Source organism: Ostrea edulis, chromosome 5, assembly GCF_947568905.1.
Source record: "Ostrea edulis chromosome 5, xbOstEdul1.1, whole genome shotgun sequence".
NCBI lineage: Eukaryota > Metazoa > Mollusca > Bivalvia > Ostreida > Ostreidae > Ostrea > Ostrea edulis.
The window spans coordinates 371,727-395,288 of NC_079168.1; the positions used below are offsets into that span (position 1 = coordinate 371,727).

At 35.4% G+C, this 23,562-nt stretch overlaps 1 protein-coding gene across 5 annotated transcripts in view; it reads left to right on the plus strand.

Annotated features, from left to right (window-relative positions):
• Nucleotides 1-23,562, plus strand: part of LOC125649427 (muscarinic acetylcholine receptor M1-like) — a 59,341-nt gene that overhangs the window by 29,996 nt on the left and 5,783 nt on the right. For 3 of the 5 annotated variants that reach the window (XM_048876978.2, XM_056166961.1, XM_048876975.2), the window contains exon 2: nt 19,770-21,934. In XM_048876978.2, coding sequence (XP_048732935.1) covers nt 20,065-21,934 — 1,870 coding nt within the window. In that variant the 5' untranslated portion in view covers nt 19,770-20,064. Of the gene's footprint in view, nt 1-6,591; nt 6,951-19,769; nt 21,935-23,562 lie in introns of those variants that run through there. The other 2 variants (XM_048876977.2, XM_048876976.2) reach the window with 2 other exon arrangements.

Here is a 23,562-nt window from a genome sequence, read left to right on the forward strand (position 1 = left end):
CACTTCCCCCCACTGTCTTACACTTTTCCCTACTGCCTTACACTCCCCCCACTCCCTTATACTTTCCCTTACTCTTACACTTTCACCCACTCCCTTACACTTCCCCCTACTCTCTTACACTTTCTCCTACTGTCTTACACTTTCCCCCACTCCCTTACACTTTCCCCATTCCCTCACACTTTCCCCATCTCCATTACACTTTCCCCCACTCCCTTACACTTTCTCTTCACTCCCTTACACTCCCCCCTACTCCCTTACACTTTATCCTACTCCCTTAAACTTTCCCTTACTCCCTTAAACTTTCCCCATCTCCCTTACACTTTTCCTCACCCCTTTACACTTTTTCTTCACCCCATTACACTTTCTCTTCACCCCCTTACACTTTCTCTTCACTCCTTTAAACTTCCCCACTCTCTTCACATTCATCGTACTGTCCCACATCTTTACAAAGCTTGAAACACGTAAAACACACCATCTACTCTCCTATCCACTTTTCTCCCCTCTCACTTTTCGTCTTTTCGCTCTGACCACTACTACTCTATCATTCCTTTTAGAGTTTAAGAAATAACTGGGATTTTTAGAGATTTGGTTAGAAATGAAATTGAATTTTGATTCTTGTTTGTTCTCAACTAATACCACGTGAAACACAAACCAGACTCGTTCATATGAAGAGTCTTGGGAATGCGTCTTTCAACTCGTGGTCCTCCATTCTGCACCTAAGACACTTTGATTAAGACTCTTTCCAGCTTGTTGTAAGTTAGATATTGACATATATCCCCATGCAATGCTACAGATGCTCGATTTCTACATTTTATAAAGTATGTTACCACTTTATCATAAGATGAGAACAATGTGATCCATGTTCTACGGACATTACACCTAGACGTCCGAAATCTTGTAAAAGTTTCTAATATACATCATTTATGTTTTGGACTAAATTTTTGTCATATTATGAAATGGTTTTGGTACAGGTGAATTAATGTTTACTGTAAATTGTTTAAAATCACTGGGGTTTTTTAAATCCTGAATTTAGAACGTTTACGAATGCAGGATAGTCATGTGGTTTGATGTAAACATGAAATCGGAAGTAAAAGTTGCTGTAAAAATACGATAAAACTTGGAAAATAAGATACAAACAGCCAAAAGATGAAATTGTACTCATGAAAGTGCCAGTTGGCTATGAAAAGAACCTGTTGCCAGAATTTTTAAAGGGAAAACAGAAACGAGAATGAAATGTTTATTTCACGTGATTAAAGTCTCGCGTGATTCCGAGTTGTATGTGGAGCTTGCGTAACTTGGCATCTGGTGAGAGAATGGTTGATGTATACCGGCAACTGTAGAGTCGACCAGGCCCGACCCTACCAAAAGCGGACTAAAAAAGCTCTGTCCGCATAAACGGTTTTATCAGGTTAGTGATGGATTGCACATTCAGAACTAATATTACACCTTGTTAATGTTGTCAAAGTAAAGTCATATTTCATATAAATGCCAGAATTCACACGCTTAGTGCTATTCAGTACGTTTCATCACGTTACATGGCAGGATTTTGTATGCCCCCTTAATCGGAGATTCGGGGCATGTAGTTTTCCTCTGTCCGTCTGTTTGAATGTTTGTCCGCAAACATTGTAACCTTTCCCACACCTTTTGAATGGATGATGATATGGCTTTCATATTTCACACCTTTAGGTAACAGATTATTTTCCCTCATGACCTTCACCGTGGAGTTTGGCTCCCAGTAACCTTGGTCATAACTTTTGAATGGTTAATAATAGGGATTTCATATGCGTTTCTCTACTGACAAGACTTTTCTTTAAGTAAGAAATTCTTTTATCTCATGACCTTGACCTTAGAGTTTAATTTACATTTGATATACAATAACCGAGGCCATAATTACATTTGAATGGTTAGTGATACATGGAGGACTGTCATATTGCGCGTGTACTCCTTTCAAAAAGATCTTTCTTTTAGTATCAAAATTTATTACCGTGTCCAGGAATTTAACCTACTTTTGAAAACCTTTTAACCTACATTAAACCTTGGTTGCATGGTTAGTTGTCGTTCATATGTCACATGTGTATTCCTTGAGTCAAGACCTTTCTTTGGGTACCAAATTACTCTGCTGCCACACGGGGGCATCAATGTTTCACAAACACATTTTGTTTTGTTTTGGTTTTGTATGTCCCCGCGGAAATCGAAGATTCGGGGGCATCTATTTTTTGGCTGTCTATCCGTCCGTCTATCTCTCTGCCGCAAAATTTTTAACCGTGGTCATATCTTTTAAACCATAAGAGGTAGACCTTTTATATTTAGTATGTGTATTCCTTGTGGCAAGACCTTTCCATTGACACCAACTGGTTGACCTGGTGATCTTAACATTGGCCTTTAATTTACTCTTTTTTTTATTGAAAGTTGAATATAAGCCATATCTTTCAAATCTTTAGAGTTTTTTTTTAATATTAAGCATGTACATTTCGTGTGAGAAAGTTCGTTCCGAAGATACCAGATTCGGTGACCTTGATTTGGAAATTTTCAACAACAAAAAAACTTTTAACTTTGGGCATATCTTTTACAACATAAGAGGTGCGTGTTTCATATTTGACAGGTATATTGCTTGTGGCAAACATTTCCATGGTACCAAACTCTTTGACTTGGTGACCTTTACATTGACCTTTGATCTACTTTTAGAAATGTGAATATACATTGTAAGCCATATTTCAAATCGTAAGAGTTAATGTTTTTATATTGAGCATGTGCATTGTTTGTGGGAAGATCTTTTCATGGATACCAGATTTGGTGACCTTGACCGTTGACCTAGTTTGGGGAAAATTCCAAAAAACTTTATCGTTTGTCATATCTTGTAACATGAGAGGTTGGCATATGTATTCCTTGTGGCAAAACCTTTCTATTGGTACCAGAATCTTTGATCTGGTGACTTTTACATTGACCTACTTTTAGAAAATTCTAATATAAGTCATACCTTTCAAATCGTAAGTCACTGCTTCATATTTAGCATGTGCAAGTTCTTGTGAGACGACCTTTCCATTGGTACCAAATTTGTTGACCTTGTGCGCTTGAAATTGACCTCTGACCAACTTTGAAAGTTATTTACTAAAATTTTGTAATTCGGGGGCATCAGTGTTTCACAAACACATCTTTGATTTTGATTTTTATCATTATTATTATTTTTTTAAATTTTTTTGAAATGCCAAACTCCCTGTAGTCCAATATAGATTTGTTGCAGCTCATTTTTTGTAATACAAAATGCAATTGGTGACTTAAAGAAAGTGATCCCCTGCAGAAAACAGACCTAGACTAAGTTATGTCGCAGTCGAACTCGGAAGTTCATAAATCTCAGTTTAATCTTATTGCCAAAGCTTCCGAAATAAAACTTTTTGAAGAAAAAATGGCGTATTTTTAATGTGACAGCTCCGTGAATTGTGTTTACCTTATCAAAACAATCATACTGTGGCAGCATTGCTAACGCATGATAAGGTCGACGGTTTTTTTGTATCTCAACATCAAATAATACCACTGAAGGAAAATATATGTGCTAGACTATGTATTAGCAATGTGATCAAATAGCCGAAAGAAGATGGCTATTGTCATTTGGCATGATTAATAAATACCCCATTGACGTCAGCCATCAGAATAATATCTATTTCTAAATTACAACGTTTTTCTGTTGTTAAGAGGAGGTTGGTTCGCTAAGTGAACGTAATCGCGCAATACCGAGCGTTCGTGCAGATAATTAACTAGATTTTGATACATGCAGAGCCAGTAATTCTTATAAACATATCAGAGACCATTTCCCAGCATTCATATTCATTGTCTTGGTCAGATAACTAACTTTTAAAACGAATGTACATTGATCCCTACCGGTATATGTCTACCAGTAGTTTAATTATACCCCCTATATGTAAGCTGTATATCGTTATCTTTGACTATAACTTCAAAATCAAGACCACTGTTCAACGATAATCTACTCACCCGAAATGTTAATGAAGCAGACTTTTGGCGCGTCTCGCATTTGTTCTTTGTTACATGTACATATGTTGAGGAGAGAAAGTCAAATTATCAATTGTTGGTAATTTGTAATGTTAGAAACTTACATGCCCCTGGTCAGTGCATCTGAATGATGTAGTCGACTGTCAATAAGTCTATATCTGTACGACATAGAAAACGGTCTCCTATAAAGCCAAACGTTTCCGTATAAAACTTTTACTTTACACGACCTTTTATCAATTCGTAGTTTAAAACCATTGCAATGATGTCGATATCAAGGTGTTTTTTAAGTCATGAGGTTGCTACAGAAATACGAACACGACTGAACTGACCTACCAACATCCAACTCGTTTCCTTGGCCTTGCTCTCGCATCATGCCATTCAAGAGCAGCAATCATTACCAGAACGCTAATGAAATTATGTCAATTGTGGGTCATTTGGCGAATGTTATTTTGTATCAAATAAAACTGATGCGAATTTTACAAGTTAATTTTATTATCTGCCAATGTTCTACTTGGGCCATTGACTTGGAGAACATTGGGCGATTATCCCAGCAAGGATGGGCTGAAATAAAATATTGCAGAAAATTCCAATTTCAAATCACGTTATTTGATAAAGACAGAACAACAGAATAATTATTTAAAATTGTCATGCTCTTATCCGGAATCTTTGTTAATTTGAATCGGAAAATATCTCCGGATTCCACGCTTCATGAAACGAAACCTTGAATTAAATCTGATGCATATGAAGATGAACGTTTTAAAGGTTGACATGCGATATTACAAACAAACATCGTGTGTAATTATCTATTGATTCCTCCGAGGGCTACTGTTGTAATCGTCGACGGAATTCAAATAAATGATACGAATGTACATGTGAATTTGAATTTATTGCTTTCCAGATAATATGTTTGACAAATTTACCGATTTGCACTTTACTAAAATACAGATCAGGCAATGACAAATCCCTGGATAAATGCAACGTGTCGTTCTAACTTTGGTCAACGTATCGAAAAAATGAACGTATGCAGAAAGTGACATGTTAATCCGTAACAAATTCGAAGAGAACATAGTGTAATTAAACTATAGTGCATTGTGTCCATTAATCCAAGACTTCTTGAGCATTCTTGAATTTTATTTACTAATCTTAAGGGGTAATACATTTTTTTTTCTTATTCTGGAAAATTCAACTGCCGCGTTGCAAAGTAGTGCGTCTGGTGTGTTTAGGTTCTACGTTTTGTAGCAATACTAAATGGCAAGCAGGATACACTCCGATTCATCCATATTTTTCTCGTAGATTAGAAAATTTCTACAAACATCTTTCCTTCGTTTACATCAAACACTATCGTGTAATGAAACTGGACTTCGCAATTCTTCAAAAATTATTATGCAGCATCTGGTCTACCTGGCAAAGCAGATCAGTTCATAAACACGGCTTAAAGCTTGGACCCTTGGCTACAGCGATTGTTTGACATACCAGAAACAGGGTTGCACAAAAACTGGAGAGTTCGATTTTGCATTAAGGTGGAGAATTAAAGGTTTTAAGAAATAATCAATTACTGCATTCCTATTGCTGTCGGTCAAGATTTCTGCAGCTTCGACTTTCCGCGGATTGTCATAATGTGATGTAGTCTTCTAATACCTGTCTGAGATCGAGAGATCCTGACAAATGGTTAGCATTGGTGAGTAGTCGAGATTGTTTTCCGCTTGATTGTGTGCACGGTGATCAGCATTTGTTGTTTTGTTTTACAAGATGACCAGTTGTATGATTTGCATTACCATTCAGTCGAGAAAGGAAGAAAGTAGCACAATTCATGTTTTCTGCGGATGTGACTTTCTCAAGTTTATAGTTCATCGTGAACATTTTCTTCTCTTTGTCGTAAAATATACTTAATGTTGCATATACATGTATTTTTTTCCACTATTTTGTCATTGTCTGTAATTTATTTTAGAAAACACTAAATAATATTTTTTTTAAATGGTTGAGAAAAAGAAAATTGAAATTTTGCACATAAATTATTATTATCTGGGCCTTGGAAGCACGTTTACGATGTCAGTGATCTCGCTGTGTGGTGTGTATATATAAGAATATGTAGATTTATACTCTCAGTAGATTCATATGTAGATTCTAATAAAACAACGGGATACTTTGATATATTCAATCCGCTTTTCTAGTTTAGATCTACAAAATCAATCGGTCATATTAACAATTTAAGAAAATGAAAGAAAATCATTTTGAATTAAAACAAAGATTGGATATGGATTTACATAGAGAACGCGGTTAACATTAACAATGTCACGCACAAATATTTGAAGACAATTGGATCCACAGCATAAAGAATATTCAATGTGTGAACAAAACATTATTGTTGACATTTTTGCAGGCTATGAACTCGTTATTTAGCTCTTCAAGTACACCATACAAATGTTGAATTTACATTCAAAGAAGCAGTTCACCTTTCATTGTCCGACTTTGCAATGCTAAGTAGTGAAAAATGCAAGTTAAGTATAAATATAGGAGATCCTTAGCATAGACCTACGCAAACAAGGAGATGATAACAGTTCTTCAAATGCCTCTTAAAGTGCAGTTTTAGAAAGCCCAATACCTTTTTATTTCACCTGAGACATAGGTAACTAATACATCGCGACTGAATGCTTTACTTGATTCACCCGTCGAGAAGGTCGATGTCAATAGTACTACTGCCAAGGCAGACACGTGTCTTTGTGACTAACGAGGTTCTAATTAGGAGAAGCAAAAACTGTTTGCTCCCATGAATGCACGTGGTGGAGGCTTTATGAAGGATGGTGTTGCTAATTATGATGTTTATTTTATGAAAACATTTCAAGCTCGGAAAACGGAGCGAGTTTTCCTCTCCACTGTGATGTATGACTTTATCAATGTAAATAGATCAAAAGCGGATGTTTACTAAAGCCAAGGTAAGCTTACATGTAAGTTTTTTTCTTTCCTTTTTTTTCTCGGGGGGTGGGGGACACTTTTTGACTTCCTAAACATAAGAAAGAAGTGGACGGGAAGACGTCTCTTCGTTTAGTATTCGGCATTCCGAGATTTTAAGCTTCTCGCTATATTCCCATGTAGTGACAAAGCGTGCTTTTAATTTTTTATTTGTTAATTGCATTCTTTGACCTTTTATACGCTGTAATGAGATTTTCTTAACTATGACCAATTACCTTTGCTTCACTTTGTCCGGATATTAAAAGCGGTGTGTTAATTAAAAGATCCTGTGATGATTTCAACATTATTAAAATCTATATCGGTATACTCTAATCCGATAGCAGGCACTCTTATCAAGATTAAAATCAGACGATTAATTTAACAAGGACGTGCAATAAAGAATAAACGATATCGGGACAGTTCAGAGCTAAGTAATACAAATAAGACATTTCACAGAGCAATGATACAAAGCATGACTGTGCACTGTATCGGCGGAGCTCTTCGTCTCTTGCGCAGTAAATTCATGTGCTCTTTTCATGCACTTCTCTGAATGGAAAAGTCGACAAAGGAAAAAAGGGTCTTTATGAGAGCCCTGCATGAAATGCGGAACCCCTTTAGCATTGTCCGCCCATCAGTTTGTCATTTTACATGTAGTTGTGACACGATATAACTCAAACCACTTTCACCGTAACATTTTCATTTTGTACAGAAATACTTTAGAACAAAAGAAAGATAATTAAATAGATTTTGAGGCTGCTTTGTCGATCAGTCTGTATGTCTATCTGTATATCTATGTGACACGATAATTCGAACAATTTCGTCGTGTTAATTTCAATACAAAGGGAGCTGACCAAAAGAGAAAGAGACTTCATAATTAGGACCCGCATTGAAAATGCAGAACCCCAATAGGAAGCAAATTGTCCGTCATCACATTAGTTGTGTTACGATATCCTGAATAGTATTGACATACGGCATTCGTATTTTATTATAGGATTAAACATTCTTTTTGAAATTTCTATCGATGTGTAAACTGTGGACATTTTACTCACAAGATGAATAAAAGTGCAAAGCACTTTTATGTTATGTTTGTGGGTAAAATGTCAGGAGTTTACACATCGATAATTTTTTTCTAAAAGAATGGTTGATTCCTATAATTCCAATTTGTTCCCTGTATTAAAATTTTTCTAAATTTTGATTGTTTTCTCGCCGAGTCTCCGTACATTACGTTATGTGTTTTAAGGCGCGTATGAATACATCGTGTTTTCGAATTTATTGATTTGTAAATTCTCGTTCAGCTTGAATTTTGTCCAGTCAAAACAAGTGTAATAAATAACATTGAAATTATACAAACTTAGGTATAGATGAACAAATGAACATGTATTAACAACAAAATCTATTTTTAATTCTAAACGTAAAGAAAATTCAGTAAATTCTTAAAAGCTATCCATCATACTCTGTCCCCTCTATAATGACTTTGTTTATATTGCTGCAGATGTACATATGTATATATTGTGAACACATCATATTGTATATTTGTATGAATACTTATATGCATTTTCTCAATACCTTTGTACTATTGGTAAGGAGAATAAAGAATTATTTGTTTTTATTGTTTTTAACATTAAAGAAAGACAACAAAAGAATAAGACACCAATGGAATTTAGAGTCATGATGACAAGGTCACAACAGTTCTTCTTGTACTTTCATTATGACACGATAAGTTGAAATTTTTTATATATTTTTTTTTTTTTTTATATTTTTCTATTTTTTTTTTTTTTATACAAAATGAGTTGATAATTAAAGAAAGACACCTGTATAGATTCTGTGTTGTCCGTCCGTCTGTCTGTTGTGATCACTTGTTGTGACATGATATCTTGAATCGTTTTCCACATGAAGCATTTTTATTTCATACAAAGCTGGCTGACCATTATAGAAATACCCCTGTACATCTTGAAGTCATGAGGCAAAGGTCAATGTCTTTATTCTCAGATTTTACTATGTTTTCATAGTGATATGATGAGATAAAAAAAAAATCATACGTTCATATTTTACGCAAAGTTGACCATTAAAGAAACATATACATGTATATCTTATAGTCATGGGGTCAAAGGTCAAGATCATAACAGACCTTCAATCCACAATATAATGAAAAGTTTTAACATGTTCATTTTCTACAGAAAGGTGGTTATTTAATGAACTAAGATTATAGGCGCCTTCCGGTCTGTTTATCCATCATCACTTTCGTTTTGACTCAGAATCCTGAAATTTTTTTTCAACAAAACGTGTTCATATTTTACACAAAGGTAGTTGATCGAGATTTTTTGGTAGTGAGGTCAAAGGTCAAGGTTACAGCAGACCTTCCAACTAAGTTCCCTACACTTAGAACTAAACAAAGGTAGTTGATCCAGCAGTTGAACAGAGACACATGCTGTTTTGTAAAGTGAACATTATCAAGCCCCGGTCACTGCAAACATTAATTAATTTTGTGTTATTAGCACTAGTGCATGTAATACATGCATATGGATTTATTTTTCGACCAGGTCCTTTCAGAATGAGTCAGTTTTCTAATTTAGAATGTTTTTCAATTTGAATAAATTTGTGTTCGCATAACAAATCCTGTATGTATTTGTACAATATAATCAAAGTACTGGAAGTACTGAGAAGTGCAAGGCTTGGTTTGTAATGAGGCTGTATAGATATACAAGTTAAAATAGTAGTACTAGCATATTTCAACTTAATTTTCAATGATTTGATGCAACTGCCAAGTATTGGTAAAAATTAAATATTGGAACATATTTCTAAGCAATTATAAATGCACGTCACTCTAGCATTTAAGATGGTGATCTCCTTATGAAATGAGACTTTTTTATGCAATGGAAGAATGGAACGATTTTATATCTTGTAAATGAAAAGTGCGTGTTGTTGTTCGATCTAATTCGATCCTTTATTGTAAGATTGACTCATAATGGGACTGTTAAGTTAATGAAACCATTGCATTTTGCAGTGATACACACGAATATATTATGATTTAAAACAATTTTGTCGAATATATAATTTACAAACTTCTTTTGATATGTGAAAAATACAATTTGTTATCAAATGACATTTAAGATAAATATAGCTAGAATTTCCCTCAAATTTTGTCCCACAATACCGTTCAGAACACATATCTGTTTTAAGTGAAATAATAGTACATAAGAAATATTCTATATATCTCAATAATCTCATGAATGTTCTCAAATGATTCCAATAGAAGAACGGGGTGGGAGAACCTTGAATTAACCTCGTTTCAAAGGACAGCCGACACGTTTGAAAATAACATTGCCGTCAAGGAGCAAAAGGATACTGATCTTTTCTGTCTCCTTAAAATTACATGTACGTGATCAAACAACACAGAACTTAAACTGGTCAAAATAAATGAACAGAAATAGCAAATGCAGAGAAGTCATCAGAAAAAGAGTGCCGTGATTTTAGCCTCCCCCTCCAATTTTTAAGCAGACTTGAATCATTTGGTATGAAGATCTATATGATTTTTTAAACATTTTTTTCCAGCTTATTTCTAATAGCTCTTTTAACGCCGGATTACAAGATTCTTGTAAAACGCTAATTAAATCCTTGAATGGGCAACCAATAAATTTTTACACAAAATAAATGGAGATTCAAAATCATTTATGTAGGCAAAATAACATATAAAATCGGGCAAATATGTTTTATTTGGATTAAAATCATTTTTTAGGAATTTCTTTACAACGGTAAAACATTTTTTCTTATACTTCTACACCATATATTGAGTAAGCTAAGTCAAATGTTTGAAATAATGTTTATAAAGCGTTTTACAAGAATCTTCTAAGTGTGGAATGGCAGCGACACCTATGGGTAAACAATGAAAAGAACATGTCTCCCACTCTATCTCTCGCGGCTAAACGTCTTTAACACATAATGCGGGATATCAGAACTAGAAAATTTTGGAACTCTTCAGAATAAGAAGTTACAAAAATTATGCGTCACTTGGGCAACTCTTGTATACAAATAGCAATGGCTAAAGACTACTCATTTTGGCAGTTTATTTCTAATCTAAATACTGGTATCTTCGTATTTAAGATTAATAGTAAAACGACCTTTTAATTCAATTCAAACATCCTTCTATGTTAGCTAATTCATATAGCATGAAATAAATCTGTAATTTCCTCTAACCTGGGTCATAAACTTCATCTTAGTATACATTGATTCTGTTTCAATCGTTTTCTTTCCGTTGTATCTCTCGGGTTCAACATATATCCGCAGGATACCGGTCATGTACGAACTTTCAATTTACATAAATCGATCCTAAATGAGGCATATATTTTATATACACCAGGCTTGTTCGTTTTAAAATTTGATGTGATACATATATGCGTATTATACTAGATTTAGCACTAAAATCAAATTTAAGTTCATTATCTTAAAATTACTTGATTCGATTAAAAGCAAGTTTGTTTTTAAAGGGCTGCATATATGTTTTTGGGGAAATTGATGAGAAAATCAGTTTATCTTTTCAATGTTATTTTCGGGGGTTGGATTGAAAACTTCTTGTTAATTGGATAGGCTTATAAAATCATTTCTTACGATGGCATGCAGAGAAAAAGTAATAGAATTTGAAAGGTTATTTCTTTTTCAGTATTTTTCCTAAGTTTTATTTTTTATTTGTGAAACAACATACTGCCACAATCGGGGGGGTGGGGTGGGGGGTGGGGGGTGTCTCAGAAATTGACAAAGCCTGGGAAAGGAGATGGTACTCACAAATATCTGCTTAATATTTTTCACTATACGTTATGATGATTTTAAAATACAATGCATTAGTATAACTTATGAAGTATATCAAATGCTGGAACCTGCGGATGACTTCCCGTTTGCTATACAATTCGCAAGAAATATAATTTCTGCTTCCCTTGTTCATAATAAGCCTTTTGATATTACAAAGTGGTGATCTTGTTATAATTTCAACACATATGTAATATTTTCCGTTCCATTTTCCGTTTCACGTTTTAGCAGCAATGATTGTTTACAAATGATCTCTTCCAACCCACGCGGTCTTTATAACCTACACTTCGTGTTTGAAAACGTGTTGACCACATAACATTAGCTTGCATTCGTAACACAAAAATATTTTAGAAATAATAAGAACTTTAAGGAATTGCATGTACATATATATATGATACTGTGTCGGTATTTTAACAGAAGCGCAAATGGGTGTAAAGAAGCCCCTGCGTATATCTATTGCAGAATCCCACTTGTTCTGAATGCTTAGTAAGCCGATAGGGGGTCGTTGATTCAAATCAACACAGTTCAACCTTCACAATCACCGACGCATGCGTCCCGTGTTTTAAAAGGGATATGTATTATATGGTATCAGAATTCAAACTTTTAGAGGATAACTAAGAAATTGGCTCGTCTCCCTTTGTTATGTTTAAGAATACGTCAAAGGTAAGGAGAGAGCTTTTTAAAAACTTTAGCTTAGTTTTGATAGTACCGTACCCTTAATTGAGTACAAGTAATTTATTGGTGCAGTGTTAGTACATATAAATTTTCGGATGTGTTTATATAATAACTGTACACATGTATACTAGCAAGCAAAGTAAGAGATACGATGTACTTCTGGAAAATGTCATACAGTAAAGCGAATTTTATGGTGAATGAATATTTAATTAAGTCCATATAACTCACTTTTATACAGCATTCAAAGAGAATGTGTTTAATAACGTGTTGAAAGTATACCGGCATGCGAGATTCTGTTCCATGGGAAATCACGATTAATACCACATTATACTTTGTTCTCAGTAAAACGAATACTGTTATACTCCGCGACTTTAGTCGGGAGCATATTATTTGACCCTTCTCCGTTGGTAACTGTTGTCCCACACAGAGTAATTGATTTAAAGATGATTATGTATAGAAGTTTATGATAGGACGCACAGTTGTCCAGCTAATTCCTCCTATACATTATATAATTCTCAAGCTAAATCTTACAGAGTATTACAAGAAGAGCTTATACTACATGTACGTACATTGTCGGGAAGTTTAAAATTTAATTTCCTTGAAAATGTTCACAAATGGCAGTCTATTGAACATTGTTATTTAGCAGGGTGGGGGTGTTATCAAGCACACGATATGCATGTAAATTGTTTGTCCGAGTACCTCCCTCGGAACAGTGTGTTTTCACATGCTAAGAAGTGTTAGTTCATATACTACAGCTCTGCATATATTGTCAGAATTTTTTATTTTATTTCCCTTCACTGTTAACCTTATTCACTGAGTGAAATTGTGCATTTTAGGCACGTGGTTTATCTAACGATCTTCGTGTACATATTTTACGATATACATGTATATATAATATCAATCAGGATATTAAAACATGTGCCAAGGTAGTAACAAATAAGCATCAACTGCCCTACACAATAAAATGCGGGGGCATCAAATGTCTTAATCTTTCATTCACAACCACATTAAGCAGTGCTTCAATCAATCGATGTATACTAAATCTTTATTAATGTTTCTACACTTCAAGCCTACCGCGGGGGCAGTATCTTTTGTCTGATTTAATGCTGATGTGGAAAACACGTTGTTGCCATACATTTGTCACCCACCATTTATCTATATGTACATGTTAGAGAAAAAAGATCATGTCATCGAATAGGCAAATATCTACGAACAGTAGAACTACCTTTGTCAAAGGTAAATCTCTCTGACAGGTGAAAATTCACTTTTGAAAAAAATAATGAGGGAGAAAATGAATTCCCTAATTGATTTTAACAAACTCCTACCAAAATGTATGCTATTGTTGCAATGGAGAAAGCAATTCCTGCAGGAAATTTAAAAAGTCTGGTTGGACAAAATCTTTTGTGATTTTGCTAATTGTAAATTCATCAATCCCGCAGGACTTTTTCCAGAGGAGTATTTTTCACCGGACAGGTAAGAATCACATGTGACAAGATGATTTTGAAGTCTGTAGATTTTTTTAGACGACATCTTTGCTATCTTTTTCAAATTAAAAAAATAAAGGGAACTACTTTCTACATACACTAGTATGCGCAGGATTTTGCAGAATACACATTTATCTATCGTTTTCATCAGCGACTAGTAAATTATGCCTTGTTTTGATATGGTAATTTCCTTAATCAACGACCAAATGCATGACAACAAGAGTCCAAATTTCATTTAGGTTTTCATTCTTTAACGCCATTACATACATGTGTTGTAAGAAAAAAACCTTGCTACGTATTTCACTTTTGATAATTAGATAGCATTTCGTGGTTTAACGAAGCATACAACAGTTAAACGAAACGAGGAAGTTTTGCATTCGGTGAATTTTTATATCCTAATTTGTTGTGTGGGATATTTGAAAAGAGTGTATTCATATTACTGACATACATATAGTACATGGAAGTGTTCCTTCGCCAAAAGCCCGGAATTAAAAGTGAAAGTCGCGAGTCTTTCGGATTTGACCTTGACAACAGAGGTCACTTGTGACGGCAAACCTTACGACCACTGATACTCTACACTTCACCTTAACCTGATGACGACTCTATGTGGATGGTAATTCTCGAATGGGACGTACAAACACATACATAATATATAGACATGTAACTGGAATTTAATCCAAAGTAATGGCTTTTTTCTAACGCGGAGTATCAACAATGGAAAGGTTTTTTTCCTGCTACTTTCGCTGATTCACTACTTTCACCTTCACTGACGAAAGTTTTAGCTAAAATTCTTCGTCCTCGGTCAACTGAATTTTAGAAGGCACGTATAGAAGTTTCCGGATCGAATTGAAATATGTCAAACACACGACAAGAATAAACACCAAGCACAGCACTGCCGGGGAACATGTTGGTTTTGTAAAAAAAAAAAAAAAAAAATCTTAAAGCCCAATAAAATAATACCAACTTTCTCCTTTCATACATTGCTCTGACAACAATGGAGCTATCACGAGTGCAACAAAATCTGGTTTTCGTACTTATAAAAATCGCCGCGGTGGTCTAGAGGTAGAGCTTTCGCCCCGCATGCGGAAGGTCGATATTCGAATCCCGGCCGCGACAGACCTCAGTCGTTAAAACAGGTAGTAACAGTTCCATCGCCAAACGCTCGGCATCAGGTGTGAATGTCACGGGTCCTCAGAGATGACCTTATAAACGGATGTCCCGTGTTACAGCACGATAAAGACCCCTCCCTGCTCAATGGCCGTATGCGCCGAGCACAGGCCTAAATTTGAAGCCCTTCACCTGTATTGGTGACGTCTCCATCTGAGTGAAAAATTCTCAAAAGGGACGTTAAACAAGATACAATCGTACTCGTAACTTCTTATTCCCCACTCTTGTGGCGAACAACATATTAATTTCCACCGATAGAGATTTTGATAGATCTCGTGTACTTTTTGAGTAAAGGCAGACTGCTGCCATTAAACTGTTTCTAGTACATGTAATTTCATTGGTTAATAGCAATCCCATGCGGTCAAATTTCCTCCGAAGTTTCTTGGTACACACACCATGCAGGCATTCTGAGATAGGAAAGTCCCACAAACTACTTTTGATAAATATGACGATGGGGTCATCAGAAAGAAATGTCTGCTGAAAATTATATTCTTTCCATGATTTCCATTTTTTTCCCCTATATATATATATGTCCAATTTCGTACCTTGCAAGTTCAATTCATTTATGAAACTATGCTTTCTGATGATAAGTGCGCGCTTATTGCGCAATGTAATTAGGCCGCATTAGTGACGCTCAGGACTATGGGTAGTATGGTCATGCGGTAAATATCCGATAGTGAGCGCTGCGCAACAATTCTGAAACACAAACTAAATCTGCCTAGGGTGAAAATGAAAGTACAGTGTAGAGATGCTTGCTTAGCAAAGATGTCTGTGCTGTTTCGAGGATTTACAACTTCGCCTTTCAGTGACAATGCATATTTTTCTGTGAAATCTTAACACACAGAAGGTTCAGTCTGTTTGAGACTTTGTGACCCTACAACCACAGACGACAGTTAAATCTGGCCTAGCAAATACCATGTCATGCATTTTAATGATTTTATTAATGAAATTTTAATTACCATTAATTAACATTTGGTACACGGGATACGAAATGCATAGAACATGCTAAATGCAAATATTTCGAGGCCTTAAATTAACATAGCTATAGTGTGTCAAATATTACGTAAGATTTCCAAGTAAGCAAACAAGTGACAGAGGTAGGATGAAGCATTTAGGGCTAATACACATAACACATTATGCATTGTGAAGAATTATACAACTTCACTAACCTTGCTCGAGTTACCGCAAAAGAAGTGCTACCATCTCAATTTCTACGAATCACAATATATATCACTTTACCCTACCGAAAATGACATCATGGAGTGTCGTTCAAACTGTTATCATGTACATGTACAGCAAACATGTGTCAAATTGTCCTTCAAGTAAAAATTGCAGACTGTGTTAAGCTTGTTCAGTGATCGGAGCTGTATGTCATCTTGTTCAGTGATCAGCTTGTTCAGTGATCGGACCTGTAAGTCGTGCCTTTCAGAGGTAAGCTGACCTAGACGCATGCCTCGTCGTTTCCGCGTTTTCAACCATTTAATGTACATGTACCAACCCTATATATGAAATTAATGTTACCAACCCTATATATGAAATATATTTTTATTTCCCTCTTTAACCGTCGAATATCGTTTTTAAAACTACATGTAATATATTCTGTTATTTCAATCATAATCTAGATACACAGTTACATCATTAACAAACATGATTTTAATTCCTCTTTAAAGTTAGCACCAAGAACACTTGCCTAAGTGGTCAGTTTTCAAATCACTCGTGACTCCTTCCTATCAAAGCGGCATATCGAAATACGCCTACTTTCATTTGTTTCAGATAATTTTTTTTACCGCAGTAGCATTGAGATTTATCATCTGTTGTGTGCATTCGGTATCGTGGTTTGGTAATATTTACGTGATAATGACCCTTCTGATATCACGGATCATGACAGAGCAAACCTTATTGAAATCATCCGTACAATATTGAGTGTGTATAGTGTAACAGTGTTTGGATGGCGTTTGATCGGAGTGGAAGTTAATTCCCGCTGTTGATTAATTCCAGCTGATTCCTCGATCTTGTAGATTTAAATCTTCATTAGTCTTCATGTAGGATTAATTCTTTCTCAAAAGTCAATCAATTTATTTATATGATCGCCTACAATCTGTCTGATTTCGAATTAAATGTTTAAAACTTTTGGCACTCTCGTCTCTTGTTGCAATGATTGAAAACTTTAATTAATCTGACATAATTATATAACAGTTGTCGGTATACAATGTCTATGAAGAAAATATATTTTCATTGATTTAATTCTTTTATTTCCGGTAATGAAAATGATAGTAACCTTCAAAAGCACTTCAAAAAAGGATATTGATTGTATCATTGAGAGTCCAGCTGTTATGTGCATCAGCAATAAGGGAGCTCAAATATTGAATGAACTAATGTCTTCTTTCACAAAAAAAGCAACAACAAAAAACAATCCGGTAGTAAAATTACGCGAGGTGTATTGATTGATGAATAAAAACTTTAAGAAAGGCGGAACGTCTTATCTGTGTTCATTAATATCGCATGCATCTTTAATTAGGGTAACACTAAAGCACGCTCTCCCTATCCTCGGCCATTGTCGCTGAAAATCTGTGATCGTACGGTGATAGTATTTTTTGTCCTGTCGTTCTATAGTCCAGTCGACTCCGTCATCGATCTGACCGTCAATCGGGTGTCGGTATTTGCTTTTTAGATAATCCGGGGTCTTGCGTAGAGTATGGCAGAATATATTTACCGAGGTGCCTGGAGCTCACTCGAGAAAACAAGAGTCGAAAGCTTGTTTTAGACTTCATTGTTGGCAATAATTACAAATTTGCGTAAAATAAGTTCATTGTTTGAAAAATGGATTGGCATAGGCATTTAAAGATCCAAATTTATACAATTGGTGATATGTCAGTTTCGTGTATAAATGTGAACTATTAACTTGACCAAAATTCTGAAAATACCTGGACGTTTTATGACGGGATTTTGACTGGGGATTACGGTGTGTAGTGATACGGAAATAAGATAACTGATAAAGGTTTGTACCACTTATTTATTTTTGAAAACGCTCCAAAGTAACAATCTTCTGTATTGTGGCTGTAATTGATGACTGGTAGGACTTTGTCGTATTAATTAATCACATCAAAGCGTAGGGACACCGTTTGTTAATCTCCTGATCAAATAAGATGAAAACGAGAACGAAAAAGCGTAACCGATAAATACACACCGCATTCTTCATATCATTTGCTTTAAAGCCAGTTATATTAATCGAATCAAACAACAATCTCATCAGGAAAGTCAAAAGAATTTGAAAATAGATTTCTCTTCTGAAACGTGCGAAAATACGAAATATCTAGGGAATATTTGAGGAACGGTTTATTCAAATTAACTTCCATTAAACAATTCTAATATATATATAAACATTTTCATTGAAGTATACTCCCTGGTCTGTATTCTTGGGATATTTTTCTTTGCTATCAAACTTGCTCCCATTCACATTGATAAGACATTGAAGGTGAACGTAGAATTTCCCGTTATTCAGCGGAATCTTCTTCAGCATTAGAATCCTGCAATGAAATAATCTCTCTATGTGTTTTATAACTCGATACTTCAGAGATTTATTTTTAAAAGGTCGTGAAAGACTTAATTCAATTCATTTTTATGAAATATGTTTTTAACACCGAAAGTAATTTAAATTTTTTCGATTTCTAAAAGGCATTGGATTGAGTAAGGGAAACATAAGAGTTCTCAACGTTCGAACTGCTTCTGATATGTCTCATGAAACATACATACATACAACATACATGCATGCATACATACACACACATACATACTTTCATACATACATCTTGTTTTCTGCGTCGTTTTTTAAGAAAGGGAAGAGTTTTGATATCAAAAGATAAAGATGAGTTTTATATCAATCATTAAATGTGCGCGAACTGCATAAAAATGTAATCGATACAGGTTCAACAACGAAGTACGAAAACTATTTTATCATAATATGCTTGCATGCATCTCATTCCCAGACATGCAACTTATTTTTTAAAAGTTCCCTTAAAAATCCATTTCCGAGTTAACATACTTTTAAAAACCCGAGATGTTGATATAACATGGAATTTAAAACAATAAGACAATGCGCAGCGTAAATGTGTCAATAAATTCTGACTTTTCGGAATGAATATATCCTTGATTTGTCTGCATGCTATTTAATCAGAGAATTAAAAAAAATCACTAATACAAAAAGTGAACTGTTTGTTATGGCAATATATATTAACGCAAGATATTATAGAAAAATCTACAAAATTAGTAGTATAATAATTTTAAAAAAGCTCTCTATTGGCTTTGTGATATATATATATATATATATATATATATATATATATATATATATATATATATATAATATTGTGATTGTTGACCAAAGAATGAATTCTGTTGGTAGTAGCTATGTCTTGTATTCTTCGAATCTCTCCTGCTACTGGACAGTAAATATAACAAGCCTTGACGGTTTCATATCTTTTGCGTCATTTCATCTTTGACAAATAACAAAAGAGCATGCTCTCTATTTTATCCGTGATTTAATAGTGATCATGAATTATTTTGTGGACCATGGCTGTCTCTGTAGACAGAATGGTATGCTTTGGGTTTGGTAACTAAAGGTTTAATTTATATGCACAGTTCATGGTTTGCACGTTCGTATAGACCAAGATCGATACTTTTTAATTTCAGACAAAGATTTCTTTCATAATGAAAGAGGCAAAAGAGAGCCATGAAGCACTAGAGACATTCCGGAACAATACGTTAACATAGGACACTTTTGGCGGACTGAACATCAACGATTCGTTGGGAAAAAATTATGGAAATATCAATGGAATAATTTTCTTGAATGAAACTGAAGGTAAAGAAATAAGTATGTGAAGAAAGTTTCACATTCTATGGAAGTTACCCAGAGGAATATATACGATTACCTATACGAAATATGTACCTTGATATATATTATGTGGCTGGGTGATTGTGACGTATTATGATAGTTACAACAAGTATGGGTGTAGAAAATGTGTCGTCAGACAATTTGATTGTGTCAACAGCAGAAGGTGCTCTCAGCAACGGAAGTACTTGTATGGAAAGTGTGAATCTCTCATATATATTGTGGAATTGCAGTTGTATGGAATCTTCAAAAACATCGGATTGTATTTCTGTGATATTGTCTCAAAATATTTCCTATTTCATTCATAATTGTTCTGCTGGGAATTTAACAGTTGGAAATTGCTCTACAGAGGACATTCCACATGCGGCGGAAAATCATGGGAAAACCCTCGCCGAAATAATCGCAATAGCAACATTATGTGCAATTCTTTCCATTCTTACCATAGGAGGCAATTTACTGGTTATAATAGCTTTCAAAATGGACAAACAGTTACAAACCATAAGTAACTATTTTTTATTAAGTTTAGCCGTCGCCGATATGACAATAGGATTCGTTTCAATGCCATTGTACTCTGTGTATATAATAATGGGAGAATGGCCTCTTGGTCCTATTTTCTGTGACTTTTGGTTATCCCTGGATTACTTAATGAGTAATGCATCGGCTGCAAATTTGATGCTGATTAGTTTTGACCGTTATTTTTCCGTCACTAGACCATTGACCTATCGTGCAAAACGGACAAGTAAAAAGGTCGGTGTAATGATAGCGTGTGTTTGGTTGATATCGCTGTTGTTGTGGCCTCCATGGATATTCGCGTGGCCTTATATCGAGGGTGTTCGAACTGTCAAAGAAAAAGAGTGCTATATTCAGTTTATTTATACAAATGTATTTGTGACAATTGGGACACACGTCCTTGCGTTTTGGCTTCCTGTTGCAATCATGTGTGTTCTTTATTACAAGATATATAGGGAAACAGAGAAGAGACAGAAGAGAATGCCGATGTTATTGGCAACGAAAGACTTCAAGGGATTTAAGAAAAGTTTCTCCCAAGACCAGAACTTAATGTATTCACCCAGATCTTCTTCACTAGAACTGGATGACGTGTATGACCTTGCCGAGACCTTGACCCGAAATGATAGGTCTTGCTTCTCTCGCTGGTTTTGCTGCAAGATAGACCGTGATGACGAGGGCGATGAACTAAGCAGCAGTGACCCCGCGTCACCGATGAACCTGTTGCAGGACGACGTGGAATCCACAGGCAGATCTACCCACCAACCGAAACACGGCAATGATTGTCACCGAAATGGAGGACACTCCCGTACAAACGGGTTCGTTATTCCATTAATTGCGATGGGATCGAGTCGAGCGTCTTCTGTCATCACTTCTCCGGAATCATTAACCAAAACGTCAAGCGCAAACACAGATTTATCGGCGATGACCAATGAATGTCAAAGTCCACTTCTTGATGATACGGACGAACTTTACACTATCGTCATTAATATCCCCCGGGAGGAATCAATGAACGTAACCCCTAGTCCATCTATTCAAATGATTGCAGACACGCAGGAAGTCAATCAAAAATACAAATCGGGACCAAATCGGAAATCAGATTACGAACTTGAAAAAATATCGGAGGAAGTAGAGCGTATCTCTGATGAACAAGGGTTAGTACCAAGCAGTGAATGTATTCCATTACCAAAAGGTACCCCGGCACTGGGACGTCGGACACGATACACGGATGCAACTAGAACTGCTCAACAGGCAAAAATCGCACAACAAGCTGCTTTAAAAGTTAAACAACAGCAAAGAGCGAGGAAGAAAAGAACTGAACGAAAACAAGATAAGAAAGCTGCAAAAACATTGAGCGCTATTTTATTTGCTTTTATCATCACATGGTTACCCTATCATGTTGCCACCCTAGTAGAAGTCTCATGTCCAGGCTGTGTTCCGATTACCCTTTACACTTTTGGTGAGTACAAGTGACCGTTAATATGGATTTGTTCATGTTTATAGAAAAAGGCAAGCGTATAAATGCAATACCGTTGTGACCATTCATTCTCCAGGCCAAAAGTTCGATTTCAATCAGGAGAATCATAAAGCATTATTAATGAACTCGACATCATCATCTTTAATTTATTGATTTACGTACGAATTAATCAATCCTATTCACGAAATGGGTAATCTTTTTTAGCATGATGATGTAGGGCAAATGTCACTCATTATGTAGTTTAATGGAAAAAATCCCAATTTAGCTTAAAGTGTGTAAATATATTGAATTCCAATCTCAAGCATTCAATTAATTGTACGGGCCGGATTTCTCCTATTTCTTTTTATAACAGAGACATATGTAAATAAGGACAACTGTGTTCGATTAGTCGCTCCTCATAGTTACATGTACACTTAGCCTGATCGCACGTTGTGGAATGAAAATAACATGTTGTTGAAATATATTTATAATGAATGAAAAGATGTGAAATCCATGAGTTGCAAAAAGGTCTATGTTACAATCACAATAAGGGGATGCTTCTTTTTACAACGATAGCAGAGTATATTTCACTCGTAACAATGGCCGGTGATATTTTTAGAGTTTCATTTTAAGTGTTTGTTTTACGTCCCTTCAAGGATCTTTCACTCATATCCAGACGTCACCAACCGTGTATGTTATGAGCCACAAATTTGGACTTGGCGCTCATGGTCGTAACAGTGAGGGTTCTTTATCGTGCTGAGGCGGTCATGACGTGACTCGGAAAATCGGTTTTAAATGTCTCATCTTAAAGACCCTTGATTATTCTCAGTGCCGAACTTTTGGCCAAGGAGTATTCACTACCTATTTTTACGTCGTAGGCTTGACACGGGAAATGTACTCGCGGGGTTCGAAGTCACAACCTGCCGTTCACGAGGCTGACGCTCTAACCACTGAACCGCGATGACCTATTGGTAATAGTATTACCACTTTGGAGCCGGCTTCGTTTGAGTAAAATTCTAAAGCGAACATACCCTGAAACTTTCTGAAATGTTGGAGTATTTAACAATATCGTTAAAACGTTTGTCATACCCACACGTTAACTTCATCTGTCTCTTCTACATCCTTAATAGTGTAGGTTACATATATATCAACTTTTAGTAAGTTTTGTCAAAACTTTTCGTATATGAAATATTTATCACGTCTTAGTGAAATATTACACAAAAATAAAGTTGGGTCAGCTCATGAAAGGATTCTTTTAATGTTCCTCATTCTTCTGTAAATAGAGCCTCATACATTTTCTTCCTTTGATTATACACAGCTCCAATAGCGGTCTAAAAGTGCACATATATCCCTAATGAACTTAAATGATTAACTTCTAAGAAGTACCACATGATGTCGACTTTAATATTTTACAAGTGGCAAGAATGGTAGGTAATCTGAAAATTACATTGCCTTAGGACGCGAAGCTGTAAATATATGTTCCATTTTTACTCCTTCTCAAGTAATTTGTAATGGATTTCAGAGTACCATCAAAGTCTCCTTCCGTGCACGCCTTTGAGCATGCAGACGTCAAACGCATCGGAAGAAATTGACAGTTACGCGTTTTATAGCATAGCCTAATTACAGGGGCT